The 22,660-nt window shown below is 29.9% G+C and overlaps 1 protein-coding gene across 3 annotated transcripts in view; it reads right to left on the bottom strand.

The window, feature by feature from the left end:
* Positions 1-22,660, bottom strand: part of CSMD3 (CUB and Sushi multiple domains 3) — a gene marked incomplete at both ends in the record, with an annotated part of 1,157,568 nt that overhangs the window by 54,110 nt on the left and 1,080,798 nt on the right. For 2 of the 3 annotated variants that reach the window (XM_081266797.1, XM_081266795.1), the window contains 8 exons: positions 4,610-4,783; positions 7,485-7,679; positions 8,761-8,946; positions 12,411-12,599; positions 14,609-14,755; positions 15,129-15,317; positions 19,944-20,057; positions 20,557-20,637. In XM_081266797.1, the coding sequence (XP_081122923.1) occupies positions 4,610-4,783; positions 7,485-7,679; positions 8,761-8,946; positions 12,411-12,599; positions 14,609-14,755; positions 15,129-15,317; positions 19,944-20,057; positions 20,557-20,637 (1,275 nt within the window). The remainder of the gene's footprint in view (positions 1-4,609; positions 4,784-7,484; positions 7,680-8,760; positions 8,947-12,410; positions 12,600-14,608; positions 14,756-15,128; positions 15,318-19,943; positions 20,058-20,556; positions 20,638-22,660) is intronic. The other variant, XM_081266796.1, reaches the window with a different exon arrangement.

The raw sequence follows: 22,660 nt of genomic DNA on the forward strand, positions 1-22,660 counted from the left end.
AATCAACAAATATATGAAAAAAATGCTCAACATCTCTAGAAATTAGAAAAATGCAAATCAAAATTATTCTAAGATTTCATCTTACTCCAATCAGAATGGCAATTATGAAAAATACAAGTAACAATAAATCTTGGCAAGGGTGTGGGGGAAAAGGTTCACTCATACATTACTGGTGGAATTGCAAATTGGTACAACCATTCTGGAGATTCCTAAGAAAACTTAGAATGGAACCACCATTTGACTCAGTTATCCCACACTTTAATATGTATTCAAAGGACTTAAAATCAGCACACTATAGTGGCACAGCCACATCAATGTTTATAGGAATTCAATTCACAATACCCAAGCTATGGAACCAACCTAGGTACCCTTCAACAGATGAATGGATAAAGAAAATGTGGTATGTATATATAGTGAAATATTACTCAGCTATAAATAAGAATAAAATTAAGGCATTTGCCAATAAATGGATTAAATTGGAGAATATCATGCTAAGTGAAATAGGCCAATCTCAAAAAGTGAAAGGTAGGATGTTCTCACTGATATATGGATGGTAACCTATAACAAGGGAGACTAGGAAGGGGAAGTATGGAAGTTCAGTGGATTACACAAAGTCGAATAAAGGGAGGGAGGGAAGATGGGAGTAAATACAGTATAATGAATTAGACATAACTTTTCTATGCTCACATATTAAGTCATGACCAGTGTAACTTCACATTATACTCAACCATAAGAATGGGATAAAAAAATGTAATGTGTTGCACTCCATGTTTTTATAATATGTCAAAATACACCCTATTGTCATCTAAAAAGAACAAATTAAAAATTTTTTAAAAATTCTTAATTATTATCAGGTTGACTTAATTTGAGTTTGAAAGTTATCAGCTTCTGTATTTTTAATATATGAATATTTTATTAGTGTATTTTAATTATACAAAATACTGAGTTTCATTCTGAAAAAAAATCTTATTATAAACAAATAAAGGTATATAAAAATCCACCTAAAATTCCACCTTAAGAAAAGGAGAGGAGCAAAATAAAGAAGGTAAAATAAGCCACACTAAGTAGACAGGAGAAAATATTTAAAACATAGAAATCAAAGAAATAGAAAATTAAACAAACAGCAGAAAACATTAACTAGGGTAAAAATTGTTTCCTTTAAAATAGTCCAAAATTGTTAAACTCCTAACCAACTTTAACTACACACAAAAAGGAGAGAACAAATTTACCAGTAACAGGACTGAATGAAGTGATATCACTATTAAGGCCTAGAAAATTAAAATGAGGAAATATTGAAATAACTTTCTGCTAATATATTTTGATAGTTCAGAAAAAGGACAATTTCCTTACAAATTATAATTTACCAAAAATAACATGAGACAAAATAGAAAATATGAATAGTTCAAATATTTTTTTTCTTATTAATGTGTTAGAATTACTAAACAAAAAAAAAAATCCCCACATAAAACACTGGTAAATTAAAATATTTAAGAAAGAAAAATATCTCTGGCAACTTGATATTTTAAGGAAGAAAAAAATCAATTTTATAAAAACTTTTTTTTGGAAAATATATATACATACATATGTATTTGTTTTGAGGCAACCATAGCACTAATAGAAATTTTTTAAAAGTTTCCTTTCTTTGATAAACTAACTGTAAAACATGAAATTTGCAGGACTTACATACTTGATATCAAATGCTATTATGAAATTTTTTAAAAATAGACAGTGCCAAACGTCATACTAGGAAAAAAAAAAATCTCAATCCTACCATATAAGATATACAACAACAACAACAACAAAAATGAAAGCTAAATCATATGCATTCTGGAACTATAAAGTTTCCAGAAGAAAATGTGATAGAAAATCCTTGTGACTTACGGTTGAGCAAAGTTTTCCTAAACAGAACCTAGAAAGCAAGAGCCAAAGGAAAACAAACAAAAAACTAAGACAGACTTTACCAAAGTTGAAAACTACTGCTCACTGAAACACACTATTTAAAAATGAATAAGAAAGTCACAGACTGAGAGAAAATACTCATTAAACATGTAATGATAAAAGTCTTTCAACTAGAATTTGCTAAGAACTATAATTCAATACTTACTTCACCATGTTCCCAAAGAGAAATTCATGACTAGCTAATAAGTTCAGGAAACTACATTACACATCAGAAGACATCAAATAATACATCATAAAAATACATGCTGATAGAATATGAGAAAACCAGACCTCTCCCTCTGAGTATCAAACAAAAATGAATGTATATGTTAACAGAAAGACCTTCATAGGAATGTTTATAGCAATTTTGTTCATAATACCCTAAAGCTGGACAGTGTCCAGGTGTTCACCAACAAAATAATATCTCAAGGATATTATATGCATATAAATAAATTCTATTTGGCAATAAAATAGCAAAGTATAAAAACAACAACATATATGAAAGAACCTTACACAAAATGGTACATAATTCAGGATTCCATGATATTTGTAGAATAGGAAAAATTAATATGTGGTGATAAAATATCAGAAAAATTATTGCCTCGGGTTGAGGGGGGAAGTAAGTTGGAGATTGTGGAGCATTACAAAGAAACTTTTTTAAAAAATTTAAAATTCTATATAGTGGTTTAGTTATACAGGTGAACACAGTTGTAAAAATTCATCTAACCATGAATTTATAATATATGTATTTCACTGTATGTAAATTTTGCCACAGGAAGTAAAAGAAATAAGAACCATAAAAAATATTAACTCTAGCTAATGATACAGATGCAATGATTTCCACAACTTACTTTAAAATTCCTTTTAAAAAGGTTTAGATGGACTGACAGAGGCCTGGAAAGATGTTGGTGATAAGCAATTACAACAAAATACTAGATTATTACATAATCTAGGTGGGAGACATAGGAGTGTTCACATATAAGCGTTCACTGACAATTATTTTTTCAATTAAAAAAAGCCTCTTAATGAAAAGCTGGAGAGTTGGGAATAACACAATCATAAACACACCCTAGCCTCAATTCTAAGTCAAAAAGGGGCTATGTAGGTGAGATAAGAAGGAGTGAATCCTTCAGATCATGTCTTAGAGTAAATTCTAGGATTTTATTGTTTGGAACTGCACTTTCTCCTATCAGGATCCTTTAAAATTTATATTAGCTGTCAGCACCACATCCTCTGCAGTGCATGATGCTGTCTTCATAAGCTGAGAGACATTTGTTCATAAATATCCCAGTTATGCCCTGTTTTCCCAGAGAATATAATCAAGAATCAAAATAGGTGAAAAAAAAAAAAACACACACACACACTATATAGCAAGTCAACGAAAACATAATGTAAAATAAGAGTTCGTGAAATCACAAAGGAATAAAATACAGTATTTAAGTTTACAATAGATCTTCAAATTTATAAGTAAACTAAGTAATCTGTAATAAAATCCGTATAACCAAAATCAGTTTAGAAATTATTAAGAAATATTTTATGTGATCATTTAATCACATATTATACATAATTATTTGCTTTATTTACTATTTTCTTTTCATGCAGTAGTCATATTCAATAAGTCTACTCTTAAGAAAGAAATTACTGTTATTGGGCATCCAAGTATACCTATTAACAATTGTGCCTGAATAAGGGAAGTAAAAATGAAATTTTAACCCCAATTTCTAGCTACAGCTATCTGTTTCAAATAGTGAACTACAATGAATATTTCCAACCTTGTCAGCAAAACAACATGTGATTTAAATTGTTAATGTGTACATGTTTATGTCATGTGTCATATTCTTATATAGATTTCTTAAAGAAAAAATGTACAAATGTTGCAGTATCCTACTCATGCAATTAGTAATTTTTAAATTATTAAACAGAAAGATGTTGACAAGTGAATACTCATTAGAACAATTTTCAGTATTACCTAATTTAATATTTGTTGTATCTCAAAATTATTTTAGCATGAATCATATTATTTTCTTAAAATTAAAGAAATTATTAAAGACTTTTTAAAAAAAGAGATGAAGTATAAATCATAATATTCTTTTTATAATAAAAGAAGGATAAAAAAGCTCATTTTGTTTCTTTTACTGAACAGTTTTTATACTGAATTCAGAAAACCCTAAGGGGAAAAATCCCATTTGCCTAAAATCACATTCAAAAAACAAATTTAAAAGTTTTAATAGAAAGTAGTTTTACTCATTGAAATCTTACAAAATAAAAGGGAGAAAGATATTTAACTGTAGTCATTGTTTTTCTTCTTCAGTCATTACCTTAAGCAAATAGGTAATAGAAGAACTGACTATGGTTTAGAATGAATTAACTGCTACAGCAATTAATCCAGCTGAGTATGCCAACATATAATTTTCCACAACTAGTTACCACCTTTTTATTTTCCCATGCCTGGAAGAAAATGTGTCTCTCCTAATGACATAAGACTCATTAAAAATAATAGTTGATTAACTTTAAGAGTTATCTACTTAATAGCTTTTCTACCATGAAACATTTTTAAAGTTAAGTATTTTCTGATTTTTAGCATCCTTACTGAATAAACAAAGCTCTGCCTCCTATGCAGTATATATGTGTATGGGGAAGAAGTTGATCAAAGTGAATTAAAAGTCTATACCTAGGCATCTGGTTTCAGATCCACTCCAAAGACCTGAAGAAAGGCATTCCCGTACAGTGGACCCCACAAGCATGAATCCTGAATCGCAGGTAAAGATAGCTGTTGAGCCATATGAAGTTTGAGTTCCAATCTTATTTCCATTTGGAGGTGTAGGTAGTTCTCCACAGGAAATAACTTAAAAATAATAAATTATAATAAAGACACAGTCAATATGCACTTACAACAAAAACATGCCTTTAACATTTGAATTCTGTATGATTTATTTTTGACTATTACATAAAAACAAAAAATTACATATATTAGTAGAGTGATATCATGTTTTGATACAGGTACTCATGTGTAATGTTTAAATCAAGTGAAAAATTTAGTCTCCTTGAGTGCCCATAAACCTTCTAACGTGACAGTGACACATGGTGAAATTATTTTCTTTGAATTTTGACTTGGCCAGTTTGGCTTTAGAGGAAAAAACAATCTCAAGAGTAAAGAAAGGTTAATTCATCAGTCCCAAATCTTTCTCTAACTTATAAAATGACATTGGGTTACATAGGCCTTCTACTAGCCTAAACCAAAATTTCCTCCTATCTAAACAAATGTGAACATAGTAATTATAATTAGTTTTTGTCAAGGACTCTATAAAAAACTTTACATGTAAAATATTCAATTTTATACAGTCCATTAGATATATTTTTCACATATAGGGATAGGCTTTAAAAAATTAAAGACAGATTAACTGACTACCTAGGTTATTCAGAACCCATATGACTCTTTCATATTTAAAGACTGAAAGTGGAACAAGTGTCATTCTAGAATGAAAAGAATAATTGGTAAAATTAAGTGCTTTTTATATACCAAGCACTATTATTAGTGTTTTCACTTATGCAATTCTCAAAACAACTCTGAGATAGGTATAATGATAGATAGTTACATTCACTAGGATATAGACAAGTGAAGTAACTTTAATAAAGTAACGTATAATTTATAAACTATAATAAACTTCATAATTAACCCTATAAATTACATTACTCAAGATTTAAACCCAACAGTCTATCATCAGAGTCCAATATTTAATCATCAACCCATACTTCTTTTTGACTCCATCTCTGGCTTTCAGCTCTAATGCTTTAGTTATCTGTTAAATAGACAAAGAGAAAATTTGCAAACTTTAAATTGTTGCATGTAAAATTTAAAATGCACTGATTGTTTTCAGCAAATCCTTAAGATAATACTTTGTTGGAACTATGAATATTACTAATATACTAATATGGCTAAAATATTAGTACTTTAATTATTTTAGTTTAAAAGATGAGTACATGAAGAACCCGAACAATTAATATTCTTTTCATTTCTTCAATGAATTGCAATTCTTAGATTCCTTGACTTTTCCCCATCCTAATATCATCTAAGATTAGGTAGTAATCTAAATATACACATCATTTAAATCCTTCTACACAATAGAAGATCTAGAACAAAGGAACCAGGCAAACGTGTGAAATTCCACATTAAATAAGTGTGTTACAGATCATTTTCCCCTAGAAAAACCCCTTCTCTAGGTATCTTTTTAGTGAAATTATACTTTAAGAGTAATGAAGCTGCAGGCAGAGAAAGACCATGATAGAAAAAGTGGAAATAGAGCAAAATTTTCTAAATACAGATTCTTTAGAATGTAAAATAAAATTTAGAAATATATTTTTAAGATTTTAATTCATCCATATGTTTATTTTATTCATTAAGATAACATTTATTTTAGTAAAGCAAAAAATATTGTATACTGATACAGAGATTAAAAAAGTAAATTGCAAATCACAGATTATTCATAAGTAAAAGAATAATAGATAATTGTGTACTTACTACACATACAATAATTAGCTTCTATATTAAACTTTTTAATCATCCTAACTTTATTTAGACTGGATTCTTTTATTAGTTTATTTACATATTATATATATATTTAGTCTATACATGCCATAGAGTTTGATACAAATTAAAAGACTAAATTTCTGGGACAAAGTAAAAACTCAATAAATATGGTGAAAAAAAGTTCAGAAGGATTTCAAGGTATTCCGTCTAAATTATTGTATGCTTAGTTAGCTTGTTTATGTTAGACTTGACACTTATGTTCCAAGAACAAGTGAAAAAAAAGACTTAATTATTCAGTTTGTTTCAATGATATTTACTGAGGTCCTTATGAATCTGGTTCTCAACTGGTATTTAAAATGTCTTAGTATTTTCATCACTTTACCCAACAGGAAGTGTCATGACTTTCTAGAGTAAGAATTTGGGGATTAGAAAAAACTAAACATATACAGCAGCATAGTGATTATCAGATTATCAGTGACTGTCAGATTGCTTGGATTGAATACCATTTCTCCATCATTTATAGGCTCTGTGACTTGTGTAAAACAATTAAATTGTATGCTTAGCTTTCTTTTTGACAAAAGGAGCATAATATATGTAAGAGGCTAATAGCAAAGTCCAGCAAGCAGTTAGATATGCAATAAACATTACTTAGTTGTTACAGTAATGACAGATCTAGAATTATGAGATTTCTGAATCTAAAGCTTATGTCCTTTTCTCATAAGCATTTACTAATAAAAAAACAGAAACCTTAAAATGTAAGAAGAATTAATCATAGTATCTCACAGAGCATAGTGGTGGTGTGCTTGTAGTACCATCTACTGGGGAGACTGAGGCAGAAGGATTACTTGAGCCTGGGAGATCATAGTCAAAAGGACAAAATGGACAAAGCAAGATTCCATTTTAAAATAACAATAAAAATATCAAGTTATTGCTCTAGTGTTTTTGGAAAGAAAGTGATTCAAGCAATCCAATCACCAAAGATAACTTCTGAAATAAGTTCAATGGAGTGTACACTTACTTTGGCAATATGGTCTCTCATTTCTCCAACTCCATGTACCATTAGGAAGGCATTCAATAGAAGCAGGACCTAGTCCATGATAACCAGGGTCACAACTGAAAACTACTTTGGTTTTGTACTCATAATGTGATCCATTCACAATTCTCCATCTTCCATGTTCCAATGTAAAGGAATTGATGCTTGGACATGTAACAACTATACAGAAAACAAGAATACAAATGCTAATAAGTAAATCTTGTCTGTTTCACTACCTAACTATATCTTATGCCAATTCTATTCTTCACATTTCCACTGCCTGAATTTGTTCACTATTGAGTCTCACAAGGTCTTCAGCATTTGTTCTTTATTTCTTCTTCACAGTAATCATTTCCATTTCCCCAGCTGCATGGTACTGTTGGCAGTTCTCTAATCATAAACTGCTGTTTCAAAATTTAGAGCCTTTATACACATTATTCTACCAACCCAGAATCCCATTCACTGACTTACCTCTACTTTATTTTTTTAAACATTTTGGAAAAAATATATTTTCAGGAAAAAAATTTGTTTGGTGAGAATGGCGTTTTTTTGTTTGTTTGTTTGTTTGTTTGTTTTTTGCAAGACTTGTGATATAAAATTTGGCTTATTTAAAACTTATTCAAAATAAGTAGAAGCATTATAAGACACCTATGCTACAATTACAAATACAAATTTTAAAAGAAATCGCAGTGAAGTTAAAATGTTAGTACTAGATGAAAGTAACTGAAATATAGAGAAAATCAAAATGTTATCTAAAACAAACTTTTAATTCCTTTTATTACCAATTTCTTTATTAGAATTAATTTCTATTATTGTATAATATTCATTATCCATTAAACTAGTAATAAGAATTGGGAAATATTCTACATATATGTAACATTGATAATACTGAAAAAAAGTCAGAAGCTTCATTTATCCTTTTGAAACTAAGACCTGACAGTATTAAAATATAATTTTATTGTTGCAAAGTGGGAAAAAAGTCTTCCAAATATCTTTGTATTGAAAAAAATGTTGATTAATGCATGACTGTTTATAAAATAAATGAAACTTCATTAAATAAAATGAAAAGACACATTAATTCCTTGACCTAAATATTCTGGAGTTGCCAAAAATACAGTCTTTCAGTACTTCATTGTACCAGATAGTACTTAGACATGGTGCTTTACTCAGGGAATTAGTCTTAATAATTCAATGGTACATAAAATTTTATATCATGTAAGATGCCAATGTATAAATGATAAAATTTCCTTAAAACACATACCAACACAGCGGGGAGTCTTATTATGATTGCTCCATGTTCCATCTGATTGGCACACAGCAGTGGTAAGTTCTTTGGATGACAATCTATATCCATCATTACAAAAATAGGTAACTCGGGTTCCTACCAAGTAGTCTGTAGTGAGTATCCCTCCATTTGTTGGAGCTTTAGGAATTCCACAGGAAATTGCTAGAATAAATATATACATAAAACATAGAAATGAAAATATGCTTAAGTTATTAGTTAAATCTGTTAAACTATAAAACATGTAAAAAAGAATTTTTAAATTCCTCTGAATTTTCTGGCCCATAATTTTAAATAATTTATTTCAAACTCCTATTTAATGTGTTTAAATTGTTAAATCTATATATCATTAATGATTTGTTTCTTGGTTTCTACTTAGATCCTAATCATAAGTACTATTATCAGCATTAATATAGATTACATGAGAATACAAATTAAGTAAATATAGAGTACATCTAGTACTAAATCATTGCTGGACCACCAAAATTCAGTTTGGCCAATTTAACTTAATAAATAATTGTGAAAAATTTGGAAAGGAGTGGCAATCAATACTCATCAGTATTTTGATCAGGAACAAAACAAATTTATTTCTGCAGACTGACTGACTGTCTTAGGTACGATCAAAATGTATATGCTTGGGCACCATCCACAGAATATCACATATATTAGACATGTTAAATGCTTGAGGACCATTCACAGAGTATTGTGCATATTCAACATGTTAAAGAAATATAAGGCCAGGACTTATCTCAAAACTTATCTAGGATCCTCTTGAATTTCATTAATTATTTTAGTTGTCTTTATTTTTATCTATAATACATTTGATTTAAATGAAAATTTCTTTAACTATGATCTGATAATGATGCAAAATTTATATTTTCATAGTTTATTTTACATATATTTATATTTTGTTTCTTATAAATCCAAAAGACTATACAGAAGTTTCTTGAGACTGATTCTTTTACTCTTTGCCCTTCAAGTAACCCATTTGCATCCCCCCCAAAAAAAAATACTATCACCTTCCAAAGAACATAACGGCCAACAAAACCCCAATTGAAGTGAGATTATTTGTATTTTTATATATCATTATCAATGTAAACATTTAGACATCTCTACAGATAGAATAATATATTTGAGCATAAGTATCACCTCAGTAATGGTATATGTACTGCACTGCATTATGTTTACAAAATCATAAAGTTTCTGATTTCTAAAATATGTCTAGTCTTATGGGTTACATGTTCTAGACTTATAACCTACTTTTTTCTCATAGCAAAAGAAAGAAAAATAGATGTAGATTTATTTTAAATTAAAAAAGATGTAGTTTATTATAAATGCTATTTTCTTTTTGCCCTTCTCTTAATCCAACTTAAAATTGTGTCTACTTGTCTTATAAAACCAGTTGTTCAGATATTTAATTTTAACTAATATATGTGAATTAAATATAAAAACCTTAGTGAAATAGATATAAAATTGTCAGAGTTGAATGACAAACCCTCTACTGCTACATAGTTGATCTTTTGTAATTTAGTATTCTGAAAATTATGAAAAGAAAAACAGCAAAAATATTAATGATTTATTATATTTTGATAGCTTATTAAAATATATCTATTCTTCATGAAGTCAGCACCTTCCATGTTGAGAACCTGCTAAGAAATGTTTCTCAGAAACCTAACAAATGTATGATGTTTTATGTCTCAACATAAGAAGGAAGCAATAGTTCTTTCATTTAACATTTATTTATATATGACTATGAAAGCAATTTTTTCATAAGTTAGAAACTTCAATCTAATAAGTAAAATAAACCACTTCAGTTGCCTGGTAATATCTATTACACAGTTAATTTACACTTTCTTTTTTATTTTAAAATTTTATTAGCCTATTTTATATTTTATTTATTTTATATAAATTCCCTCCAAAAAGTAGATAATACTTAAGACCCATTAATAATTAAATGAAATTGTTCTGCATTTTGTAACATATGAATTCAAAGTTGCTTTATGCTGCTACATTACAGGTAAAACAAATGAACTATAAAATTAATTTTCATGTTGACAAAATAGTAGGATACATTAAATACTTGAAAAATTTCAAAGTCTAACGACATTAGTTTTTCTTGAGTAATTGACATTGAACTTACTATACCTAGCTAGAGACTCAAGTACTCAAATACTTTTTAAAACTAAATCCTACCATGGGGAGAAGAGCAAGAGAGAATAATTAGGAGGGTGCATAGGATCAAAGTATGTTTTACGCAATGTATAAAAATGCCACAAAATCCATTATTTTGGACAATTAATGTGTGTGAATAATTATAATAAAAATGGCTTTAAAAACAAGTGCTCATCAAAAGCTCTCAAATGTATAATTTGTTGATTAACATGCTTCTCATGTTTTCTTCTATAGCAAGATACAATGCTCAGGGAGCTCGTTGGTTTTTAACAAAACACGAACAAGAATAAAAACATCCCTGTTGAGTTGCTTAGTTAAAAGCAGTGAAGAAAAAATAACCAAAAATTTGTTTATGTGTTTTTCCTTTAAATTTGTTTCTCTAAGAGCATAACTGTGTACCCTCTGAGTCAAAATCAGTCTGCAGTGTACTTCCCTTTTCTTATTCTCTATCATCTTTCTAGGGACTCTTCACTAACCCAGCCACCCTTTCTGTTTCCATAATGTTCTGACAACAAAGTAACTTGAATGGTAGATGTATCTCAAGGATGTATATATAAGGGGAAAAAGCAGAGACACATAAATTTCATGACAAAGAAGAATTATCTATGTGTTTCCTTCCTCTTATATTCTATTTTCATCTTTCATTTTCAGGAGAGGAGTCCACAATGTGCTTCTGAAAATGTATATTTGGGGGCTGGGGCTGGGGATCATTGGTAGAGTGCATGCCTAGCACGTGTGATGCCCTGGGTTCAATCCTCAGCACCACATAAAAATAAATAAGTAAAATAAAGGTATTGTGTCCAACTACAACTAAAAAATACATATTTTTTAAAAAATGTATATTTGGGAAATTTTAGTGATTCAAATGAAAAATTTAAATGAGTTTAATCTTTTTTTTCTTTTTTCAATATCTATTTTATTATTGCATTTTTCCCACATCATAAAGTTCTATTTTATTTTTTGAGCTCATACAAACCTAGGTTAATGTTTTTCTGATCAGTTTTTTTTTCTTTTTTTTTTTTATTGTTGGTCATTCAATACATTACATAGTTCTTAATATATCATATTTCACAGTTTGATTCAAGTGGGTTATGAACTCCCATTTTTACCCCGTATACAGATTGCTGTATCACATCAGTTACACTTCCATTGATTTACATATTGCCATTCTAGTGTCTGATGTATTCTGCTGTCTATCCTATTCTCTACTATCCCCCTTCCCCTCCCCTCCCCTCCCCTCCCCTTTTCTCTCTCTACCCCCTCTACTGTAATTCATTTCTTCCACTTGTATTATTCTTCTCTTACCCCTCATTTCCTCTTATATGTAATTTTGTATAACCCTGAGGATCACCTTCCATTTCCATGCGATTTCCCTTCTCACTCCCTTTCCCTCCCACCTCTCATCCCTGTTTAATATTTTGTTGATATTTTATCTACTTGGAGATGTTATACTTCACCTTGACAGGCAGGGACTGGTGCATCCCACGAATGATACCCATAGGAAGACTTTCGGCACACAGCACTGCTTTTCCCAACAAGTCGGAATCCTCGATCACAGGCCCAGCGGACCACACTGTTAAGCTGTCCACCTGTCTGACTGATAATGTATCCGTGAGGCGGGGATTCTGGTGTACTGCAGTAGAAAGCTTTTCAAAAGGGAAAAAAATAAAAAAACCTGTCAGGACTTAATTAATGCATCAGAAATCATTTATTACCTAAAGTTATGAACAACTAAACAATGAACACTAGTACTTAAGTGTAGATCAATTGTCATCTAAGTGGATTGTATTTGTGAACATCATATTATTTTCTAGCCTCTTTTGAAAATAGTCTACCTATACAGCTTTTAGAACACCTAACAATCTCTGGGCTTTCTTTTAATTTGTATTGTCACCTAGCTGTCTTTCATATTAAAATATATTTTCTTAATACTATACAGGTTCAAGAGCCCTACAAATATTTCATTGAATTTTGAAAACTATTTCTGTCATTTGAAGCCCTAAATCTGTAGCTTTGAGAGCAATATTTTAGAGCATGTTGTTTACATGTCACTTTGAATTTATCTCAAGACACCTATATCCCAGTAGGTCATGCATTTCATTTTGGTTGATGTCTAAAAGAGGCCCCCTTATTCCATAATCCTTTTCCCCAATCTATTAAAGAGTGTCCATTCTGTCAAGAGTGCTTACATATGGTGATAGAAATTGCCAATAAAATAAAACTTTTTTTCCTTTTCTGAAGTCTGAAATGTCAAAAGATAATGTCAAATAGCTTTTTCATAAATATACTTTTGAGACTATTCAGCCTGACAGGTTCCATTTACCCTTTGAAACTTCAATATATTTATCTTAAAAAACTGAAACTTTGGGAGTAAATAGTGAGAAGCAGATTGGACTTAGAATATATATGTCATAACCTGTCATTTATAAAGGAAAAAATACATAATTTAATATGTCAAGCTATTCATAGAAGCTAAGAGTAGTATTTTCTTTATATTTATATCATGAAATTAACATAAGAAAAGTCTATAATCTAATGCTTATAATTGTTTAATTTGAATAGCTTCCCTTTATATTGTTATAATCATTTAAAATATAATTAAATGTTCTAACTTTTAAATGCTCTGTCTGGGTACAACCTTAATAAAATGGAATTTATGTATTTCTTATAGTAGAAACATTGATTCAAAAATGAATAATCTTAAGCATGACTCAAGTATATATTTCAATTTTTAATCAGTTTTCCTTTGACTTTAATAGAAATTTATTGCAGGATAAAATGTGTAAACATATTAGTCAGTGATGTTATTGCTAATATATATAAGACAAATCATAAAATTAAAATCTTACTGTCACATCATAATTTTAAAATCAAAGTAATTAGATGAGATTGTTTTATTTATATACTATATGTATATTTGCAAATTTATACAAATTAGTGAAATCTGGGGCTATATGTTATTGGACTAAAATTTAAAATTTATTTATGCTTCAGAATTGTATCAGAGTTGTTTGTAAACATTTATAATTGCAATTTTTAGTTGAACTGATTAGCAATGACTCATGACTTGGAAGACACTGGATGCTAAAGAAAAAGATGGCTGGTTGGTTCTGAGGTATTCTGCTATTGAGCCCACACTATGGCCTAAAACATGATTTAGGATGGCAATAAAGACAAACAACCTTTGTGTACAGAGGACTATTAATGTATGCTTATACAACAATGTAATTATTGGCTTACAATAAATGGACCTTATAAAAGGAAAGCCTACTTAAAAAGTCTTGGCACTCTGATACTAAAAGGAATTTTCAGCCCAAAGCTGTCTAAATATAGAAAGCACTAGTGATTTTTTAAAAAACTTAAAAGCTTTCCAATGATGTCTTCACCACTCACTCTTATAATATTCAAGGTATTTCAGTTAAATTTACAACAAATTAACCTATGCATTTCATTTTTTAGAAAATCATGAAGGATATAGAATTATTATCATTATAACATAAAAATTGAAGTACAGATAGGTTACCCAACTTGTTTATGAAACAGCAATATAGGAGTTGCGATTTTAATACTTCTTATTCAATTGTGTCTATACTCTTCAACTATAATCACAGTGAGGATGCCAATGAGATGCACACTGAGTATAAGTATCACATACCTATGTATCGTATCCGGAAGCCTTTTTTGTTATTGCCATGGTCTGCTGACCACTGAAGAAATACTTCATGACCATTGCTTGTTATATTAAAAGAAGAAGAATAATCCCCACTGAGAGAAATAAGAACTGGACTTTGAATATTTGGTCCTTCAGAAAGAAAACAATATAATTTAGATATAACTAAATAACTATATTCTCATTTTATCTTTAGTACTTTATATTTTAAAATAGTATTAAACTGTTCCATAGCCAATCTACCTCATCAGCATAAGTAAAAACAACACAAAACATTTTATTTTAAACATTTTTATTCTATAGTTAAAGCAACTATAGTGTATAGAAGAATATTTGACCTAACTTCAATTTTTATATGCTATAGAATTATTTTAATGTTGATACTTCCAAAAATATATTTTAGGTAAACGTCACATAGGTAGTTGTCCATCCTAAAGATCTGAATGTAAAATTAGACCATATTAGCTAAATTTATGAATGCACAGTAAATATAACCCATGGTTACCATCATACACCTGAAGAACATCAAATTCCTTTTCTGTCTGGAAGAATTCAACAAACATGCTGATATTATAGCCTTTTTCCACTGAAATGCTCCATGCACACATTTGAAGATTTGGGTAACTATCAGGGTATCCAGGACTCAATATGACTCCCGTAGAATCTAGTCGTAATTCATTGGCAGGGCAAAGCACTGTCAAAGGAAAATGTCATTAAATAATGCAAACCTTTTAGAATCTAAGTGAAAAACTGCATCGAATACTGAGTACTCCATTTTCATGTGCAGTAATTATAAAAATGATACCTTAAATTATGTGTAAGAAAACACATTAAGCTTATAATTTAAATTATGGAAGAATGACCTAAAAATACCATTAATTTCTTTTTTTATTACGTAGAAAATGTACTATTTTCACAAACAACAAATTATAGATAACTAAGAGATAAGATATTTATTTCCTTCTATTTTTTTCATTGTTTGTGGACTTCATGTTTTTATATTCTCCCATCTATGCCTCTCTTATGTATGTTTTGCCCCTTTCTTCATTTTCCTCACACTTTTACTCTCTCATTTTTTACTCTTCTTTACAGTATTTTTTTCCCTCTTCTTAAACTTTTACTTTATTTGATTGTTAGAGCCAAAGGGGAAACTGCCCTCTCCGAGTGTTCATTTCAGGCAAAGCCATTTCTGATCTCTGGGAAGTGCTTACACCATGAGGCTTTAACACTAATTTAGGTCATTAGTTACCTTTCAGTTATTTTTGCTATATCCAGGCCTTAAACATAGGCTAATGCACAAGAACTTCTTATTTCATAAACCTTCTGTTTTAATATCAGAACTCCCAAGAATGAACAAATAAATAAATATAGAAGTATATAAATTTTGTTACATTTTGATAAAATAACATAATTATGTTCTAACAGTTTCCAGAGTACAGTAAACTTTACTTGTGACATGAACAGCATTTGAATGTTAGACCAAATAATAAAAATATCTTAAATTTGGACTTGGAATAAGAGTATAATAAAGATGATCAAGGTTCTATTAATTAAGATGTCATTTTATCCTTTCTAAAAATAATTTGAGGTTGTCTATTGTATAATTGCTCAGTATGACCTATATTATTCTGAACTTTTTTTTTGTAGAAATAAACCTATACATACTAATCAGGATTTAGTTCAATTTAAGGAAGAACTTCCTATTTCTAAGAACAGAGGAAGTGACTATAGCAAATGTCCTATGACTAACAATGCTAAAGAGTTTCTAAACTTAGCCAGGGTGATATTTTGAGTATTCTTACTAATGACACTGAACCAACTGAAGAAATGGGTAAACTAGATAACTTTAGAGGATTCAACAAATTGAAAATATATCCTACCAATTCTTTATTCAATTACTGTACAAGAACTTCCATTTCCTGGGGTTAGATTTCATTGCATCTTTGAGTCATTAGAATATGATCTTAAGAATACTCTGTTTTTCAATGTTTTTTCAGAAGAGTTAGACTTGGAAAATCCTACTGTAGTTGTTAAAATGTAGGTAAGGTGAAGGAATAAATTGAAATTATATATTCAGAGTTTTTAAGGTGTAAGAAAAATTTAATGTTTTGAGTTATAAAGTTTCCAAGAAATACACAAATGAACAATATTAGCAAATAATGAATTATGGAAATATGTGATTACTCCTTGAACATGTTAATAACTTGAAGAGAAAAATAACTTGGAAATCTTGAAGAGAAAACTGGCCCCAGATCTAATTTGCAGATTGTTAAAAACTCTCAATAGAGTAAGTATAGTTGTTATTGTTTATTTTATTTGCTTTTTTTTTTTTTTTTTTTTTTTTTTTTTTTGGTACCAGGGATTTAAACCACCTAGCCACATTCCCAGACCTATTTTGTATTTTATTTAGAGACAGGGTCTCACTGAGTTGCTTAGTGCCTTGTGGTTGCTGAGGCTGACTTTGAACTCAAGATCCTCCTGCCTAAGCCTCCCAAGCCACTGGAATTATAGGCATGTACCACCACCCAGCTGTTTATTTCCTTTCTACTTTTACTTCAGTTTCTTTTCCTTAAGTCTAAAATTCTATTACTTGAATATGATTTTGATATTTTAAAAAAATAATTGAATAATGGTATGTGATCATTGTCAGCCTAAAATGAGAACCCAAACTTTTGATTTTCACAAAATGAAAAATAGGTAAAAGATAGACTTAACAGTTAGAAATACAATGGACTATTTAAGTTAAAACCAAGATCTTTAGTGAAAATGTAGTTGTTAAATATTCATATAGGTAGTGTGATCCACTGTGTTTTGGTATAAGTACACAAATTTATCCTTTGCAAACTATCCAATAAATTGTAAGTAGCCTGATGGCTACCAAGTAAAAGAGTAAATATTTATTGCTTTTAACTATAAGTTAAGCACCAATTATACATTACATCCACTGTCATAACTTTTAAAAGTTATTACCAATTTCTTTTCCCATGGTGCAAAGAGTAAAAATAAAGCTTAGAAAGTTTAAAGTGCCCACATTTGCACAGATGTAGCTGGGTCCAGTATTTTTGTCCACCAAATATAATGATTAGATTTTGTTTATTACAAACTCTTTGAAAGGTATCATATTTAACCTTGTTTTCCATATGTTAAGTGGAATAAAGAAACTAAAGAGGATTGAGTTGAAAAATAAAAATAATATTGCCTCTTTTAGGAACAGTGAAAAAAGTAAAATAATTTAAAATAGATTAAAAACAATGTAGAATTTTCTAGCAGATTCTAAACAAATGACTTTTAGCAATCTTGTGACTTAACTCAATAAAACAAAAATGTAAGTCACTTTTATGTTTTTTATTAAGTGTCTGATCAATTAATTAAGAGAGAAATTGCATAGACATATCCTAAGGGATGACTTAATAATTTTCAGTTTGTATCTGAAGTATTATTATGATACATAAATTTAATTGCCCTTTTTTATTATTAGCCACAGCACACAGAATAATAAGAGGAGTAACTGTTAATCTATAGGAAATTCTTATTTTGGAAATAAGACATTAAGAGATCAGAGAGATGAGGAGCTGTGAAATAGCTAGGTTATCTGTATTTTTTTTTTATTTAAAAATTTTAAAGTTTATCAGATTAACATCCAGACATAAAAACAGAAAGTTTTTGGTTTTAAGAATTCACAAAGTAGTTTATATATTGGGGTCAGGAAAAAAGTCCTGTTATGTACTTTGTTCATGCCCCCGTGTCTGCCCAAGTTATCTTCCCACATATTGTCTCCTAAAATGCAGAAACTATCATCTACATATGCATATCTAAATATCTCAATATGAATTATAATCATAAATGGCTAGAGAGTAGTCTTGCATGAAGGAGAAAGTTGAATGAATGACATCCACATATGCACAATGATAAGTTATAGACTTCAGAATATCAAACCAACTTTGAGATGCTCTGTTATCACTAAGATCATGAGAAGTTCTAATACTGAATCTAGTTTATACTTCTCAAACCTATCTTTCTTTTTGCTACTTTAAAAGCCTCCTGTGAAAATGCATCATCTCTCTTTGCTTCCTGGACAGCAATAAATGGAGCAGCACTACTTTGCCATGCCCTTCCATCATTATGCCTGCACCATGCCCAGAGCAGTGGATCCAGCCCACCTTGGACTGAATCTCTGAAACCATGAGTCAAAATTAAACATTCTCTCTTCTAAACAAGCAAACAACAAACAAACCCTTCATGTAAACAAATCTTCATGTAAAGACCCCATTAGGCAGAAAATCAAATTATATTTTCTATTTATAGCATGTTTATAGCAATAAACAGAATGTTCGTTTTAGGTTTATGCAATACTTAAGATACTGCATAGTAAAGATCTCCATACACTGAGAAATAAACTCCAATGAAGAAAATAATTCAAGAAAATCTGGAAAATACTAAAACAATAAAATTTGGTTTTATTAAAATTAGCCAACATTTATTATTGGTTTCTGTATGTTAGGCACTGCCCACTAGATAAATCATCAATAAATGATTACTGAATATCATGATTCTATATATCATTCAAGGTCTATCATTCACTTGGCCTTGTAACAAAGTGAATTAATTTCTTGAAATCCATGATCCTCTCCCACCTGTATTTTTATGTGTATATCAGCCATTTAGATCATCCTTTCTCTAGGTTTGTTCCACCAGAATAAATTTCATTGATGATTTAGTACTTGGGAAACAATACCTCTGTCAAGCTTTCCCTGAATCACAAATAGTTAAAGATTATGATTCTATATCCTCCTGGTTAATTCCTAAACACAGTATTGGATTGCCATATCTTTATTCTGTGATGGCTTCATAACAAGGACCACTTAAAACTTGTGGTTGGGTTATAGGTAGTTTTTTTTTTATTCCTCAGCTCTTCCTACTTAATAGATGGTCAATAAAATTTAATCTAGTGGTTAAAATAAATTTTTCTCCAAACAAAAGCAATCAACATTAGAGGCTTTATTTAAAGTGATTTCCTTTGGATCTTACCTTCATTTCCATCTCTTACAGCAAAACTAATTTAAATAAGTTGAACTGACTTGGCTGATAGGCTAAACTTAAAAAATTATATCTTTAAAGTAATACAAAGAATAAAAGTAATTTAAACCTAAATTTGAGAAATAATGGAATAAATATATACATATATATATACACATATATATGAGTTGTATACTTCATAATATTATTACCAGTTAAATATGTATCATTAACATAAAATAGAATTTTACCCTTACTGAACAAAGAACAATATTTGGAAATAATTAAATGTAAAAATCATTACCTTGACAAACTGGAGGTGCCCCATCCATCTGCAGTCGCTCTCCTAATCTACATGTCAGAATTGCATTTCCAACTAATGTAAATCCTGGAAGACACTGGTACCTGATAATATCACCTATTGGGAAAAAAAAAAGAAGAGAGAGAGGACAAGAAGTTCAAATAAGCAAGAAGACAATAGAAAAAAAAGAATAGATATTTTGATTTTAAAAGCACAGTATAATTTTCTTTTAGTCATTTTCAATCAGTATCGAAATTTCTACTAGCTAATAGATATTCATTTTATGGACTTAGGCTTAGGCCTGAACTCACAGAATTTAAGACTGCAGTGTCAGAAGGCAGAAAAATAACAGTTTGCGAAGAAGCACCAAAATACAATTGATTATATGGCCACAATTCCAACACTGTTTACTAATAATGTACATGCTTTAAAGGAGAATTTTTACATCTTGTCCAGTATTTCCTCTTGTGACCATTCTCTCCTCTTAAGAATTATGAACTATTTCTCACCACCCCAAAAAACAAGGTCTAAAACCAAGCTGCTACTGTTCTTTTTGTTAAAGCAAATATCTCTGCTAACAAGACATTTTCTCTGAGAGTAATTTAACAAACTTTACCTATTTCAAATTCATCATCTTCAGTCAAAATTTCAGCATTGGGTACGGGTGGTGGAGGTTGGCACACTCTTAGTTGATAGGCTATAAAAATAGACAATGTGTTTATTCTTCATCTGAGTAGCTACATACACTCACATATGTGGAAAAAAAAGAAAATTATGTAATGTTTTTATGAGAATAAAAATGTGGTAGAATTTATCAAGTTTTTACTATTTCTTTATTTTCAAAAATAACTACAACATTGAGAGAAAACAACCCATTTCTGAGATATTCAAATATTTTCCTCAAGGAGAGCTTGCTTTTTACTCCTTATTTCTTACCCTCAGTCAGTCCTTTTCATTATGTGGTTCATAACATTTTGTTTTATTCCTTCTTGACATCACAATTTGGAAATATATACTCACCTTAGTTTCCCTGCTCAATGCCTATCTTCTCTAAGGTTCCTCACAGAATGCTCTGTACTGGCATGCAGTAATAATTGAAAACAAGCATTCAGTGTTCACTTTATGCCAAAGAATGTTGTAAACATCTTATTTATATTAACCCAATTGGCTGGGCACCATGGTGTACGCCTGCAATTCCAGTGGCTCAGGAGGCTAAGACAGAGGATCACAAGTTCAAAGCCAACTTAGCAAAAGCGAGGTGCTAAGTAACTCAGTGAGACCATTTCTCTAAATGAAATACAAAATAGGGTTGAGGATGTGGCTCAGTGGTTGAGTGCCCCTGAGTTCAATTCCAAGTACGCACCCACCAAAAAATATATATATATATGTATGTATGTATGTATATATACCAAAATTATCTTCATAAAAGTTATTTCATTATTTAATTTATATAACCATTTCTATAACTTTCTTCACCTTATAAAAAACTATTAAAGAGAGGTAAGAATTTGCCCCAAATCGTACAGCTATAATGTTGCATAGCTAGGGTTTGAACCTTGATATCCTGACTCCAGAGCCTTATTCATTATGCTGTATTAGAATATTTATGGGGTACCTTTTGTTGAATATCTTGCTTCTGATAGTCTTTATCACTTGAACTGGTCATCCAAATTAATTAGAATTGTCATAATTTAAAGGTCACAAGAAAGAATCTCCATGGATATAAACATCATGCTTTTCAGTCCCAAATGATAACTAAAATCAATAACATATTTTTTTTTTGCTTAATTAAAGCCTGGTTTCTCTAAGAGTCTATTAAAAATGTACTAAACCTCTTTTTAATTTAAGAAATATGTTTTGCTCTATTACAACATGAGACAAATGAGAAATTTGTTAAATTTCATTGCTGAAACTTAGAAGTTGTTTTTGTACCTCAATGTGCAGATGAAGAGAATGAGACCTACTGGACACAGTAACACAGACAAGATCACATAATTAGTACATGGACTAGTCAGACTCAAGTCTATCTCCTCTAACTTCAAAGTCCATATCTTTGACATTACTCCTATTGCAAGAGTATTATTAGGAGTATTGAGGTGCATCAACTAGAAAAGTTAAGAAAAACACGTACAAAAAAATAACCATTTGACAATATTAACTTTTCCTATCTGAGGGCATGGGAGATCTTTTCGTCTTCTAATATCTTCTAATTTCTTTCTTTAATTTTCTGTAGTTTTCATTGTAGAGGACTTTCACCTCTTTTGTAAAATTGATTCCCAATTATTATTTTTTTTTTGAGGCTAATGCGAATGGGGTAGTTTTCCTAATTTCTCTTTCAGAGGATTCATCACTGACTTATAGAAATGCATTTGAATTATGGGTATTGATTTTATATTCTGCTACTTTGCTGAATTCATTTATTAATGCTAGAAGTCTTCTGGGAGTTTTTTGGATCCTCTAAGTACAGAATCATGTTGCCAGCAAATAATGATATTTTGAGCTCTTCTTTTCCTATCTGTATCCTTTTAATTTCCTTCCTTTGTCTAATTGCTCTAGCTAGATTTTCAAGGACTATATTGAATATAAGTGGCAAAAGAGAGCATCCCTGTCTTGTTCCAGTTTTTAGAGGAAATGCTTCCAATTTTTCTCCAATTAGAATAATATTGACCTTGGGTCAATATTAGATAGCTTTTACAATGTTGAGGTATGTTCCTACTATC

The sequence above is a fragment of the Spermophilus citellus genome, assembly GCF_964194105.1.
Source record: "Spermophilus citellus genome assembly, chromosome: 14".
NCBI lineage: Eukaryota > Metazoa > Chordata > Mammalia > Rodentia > Sciuridae > Spermophilus > Spermophilus citellus.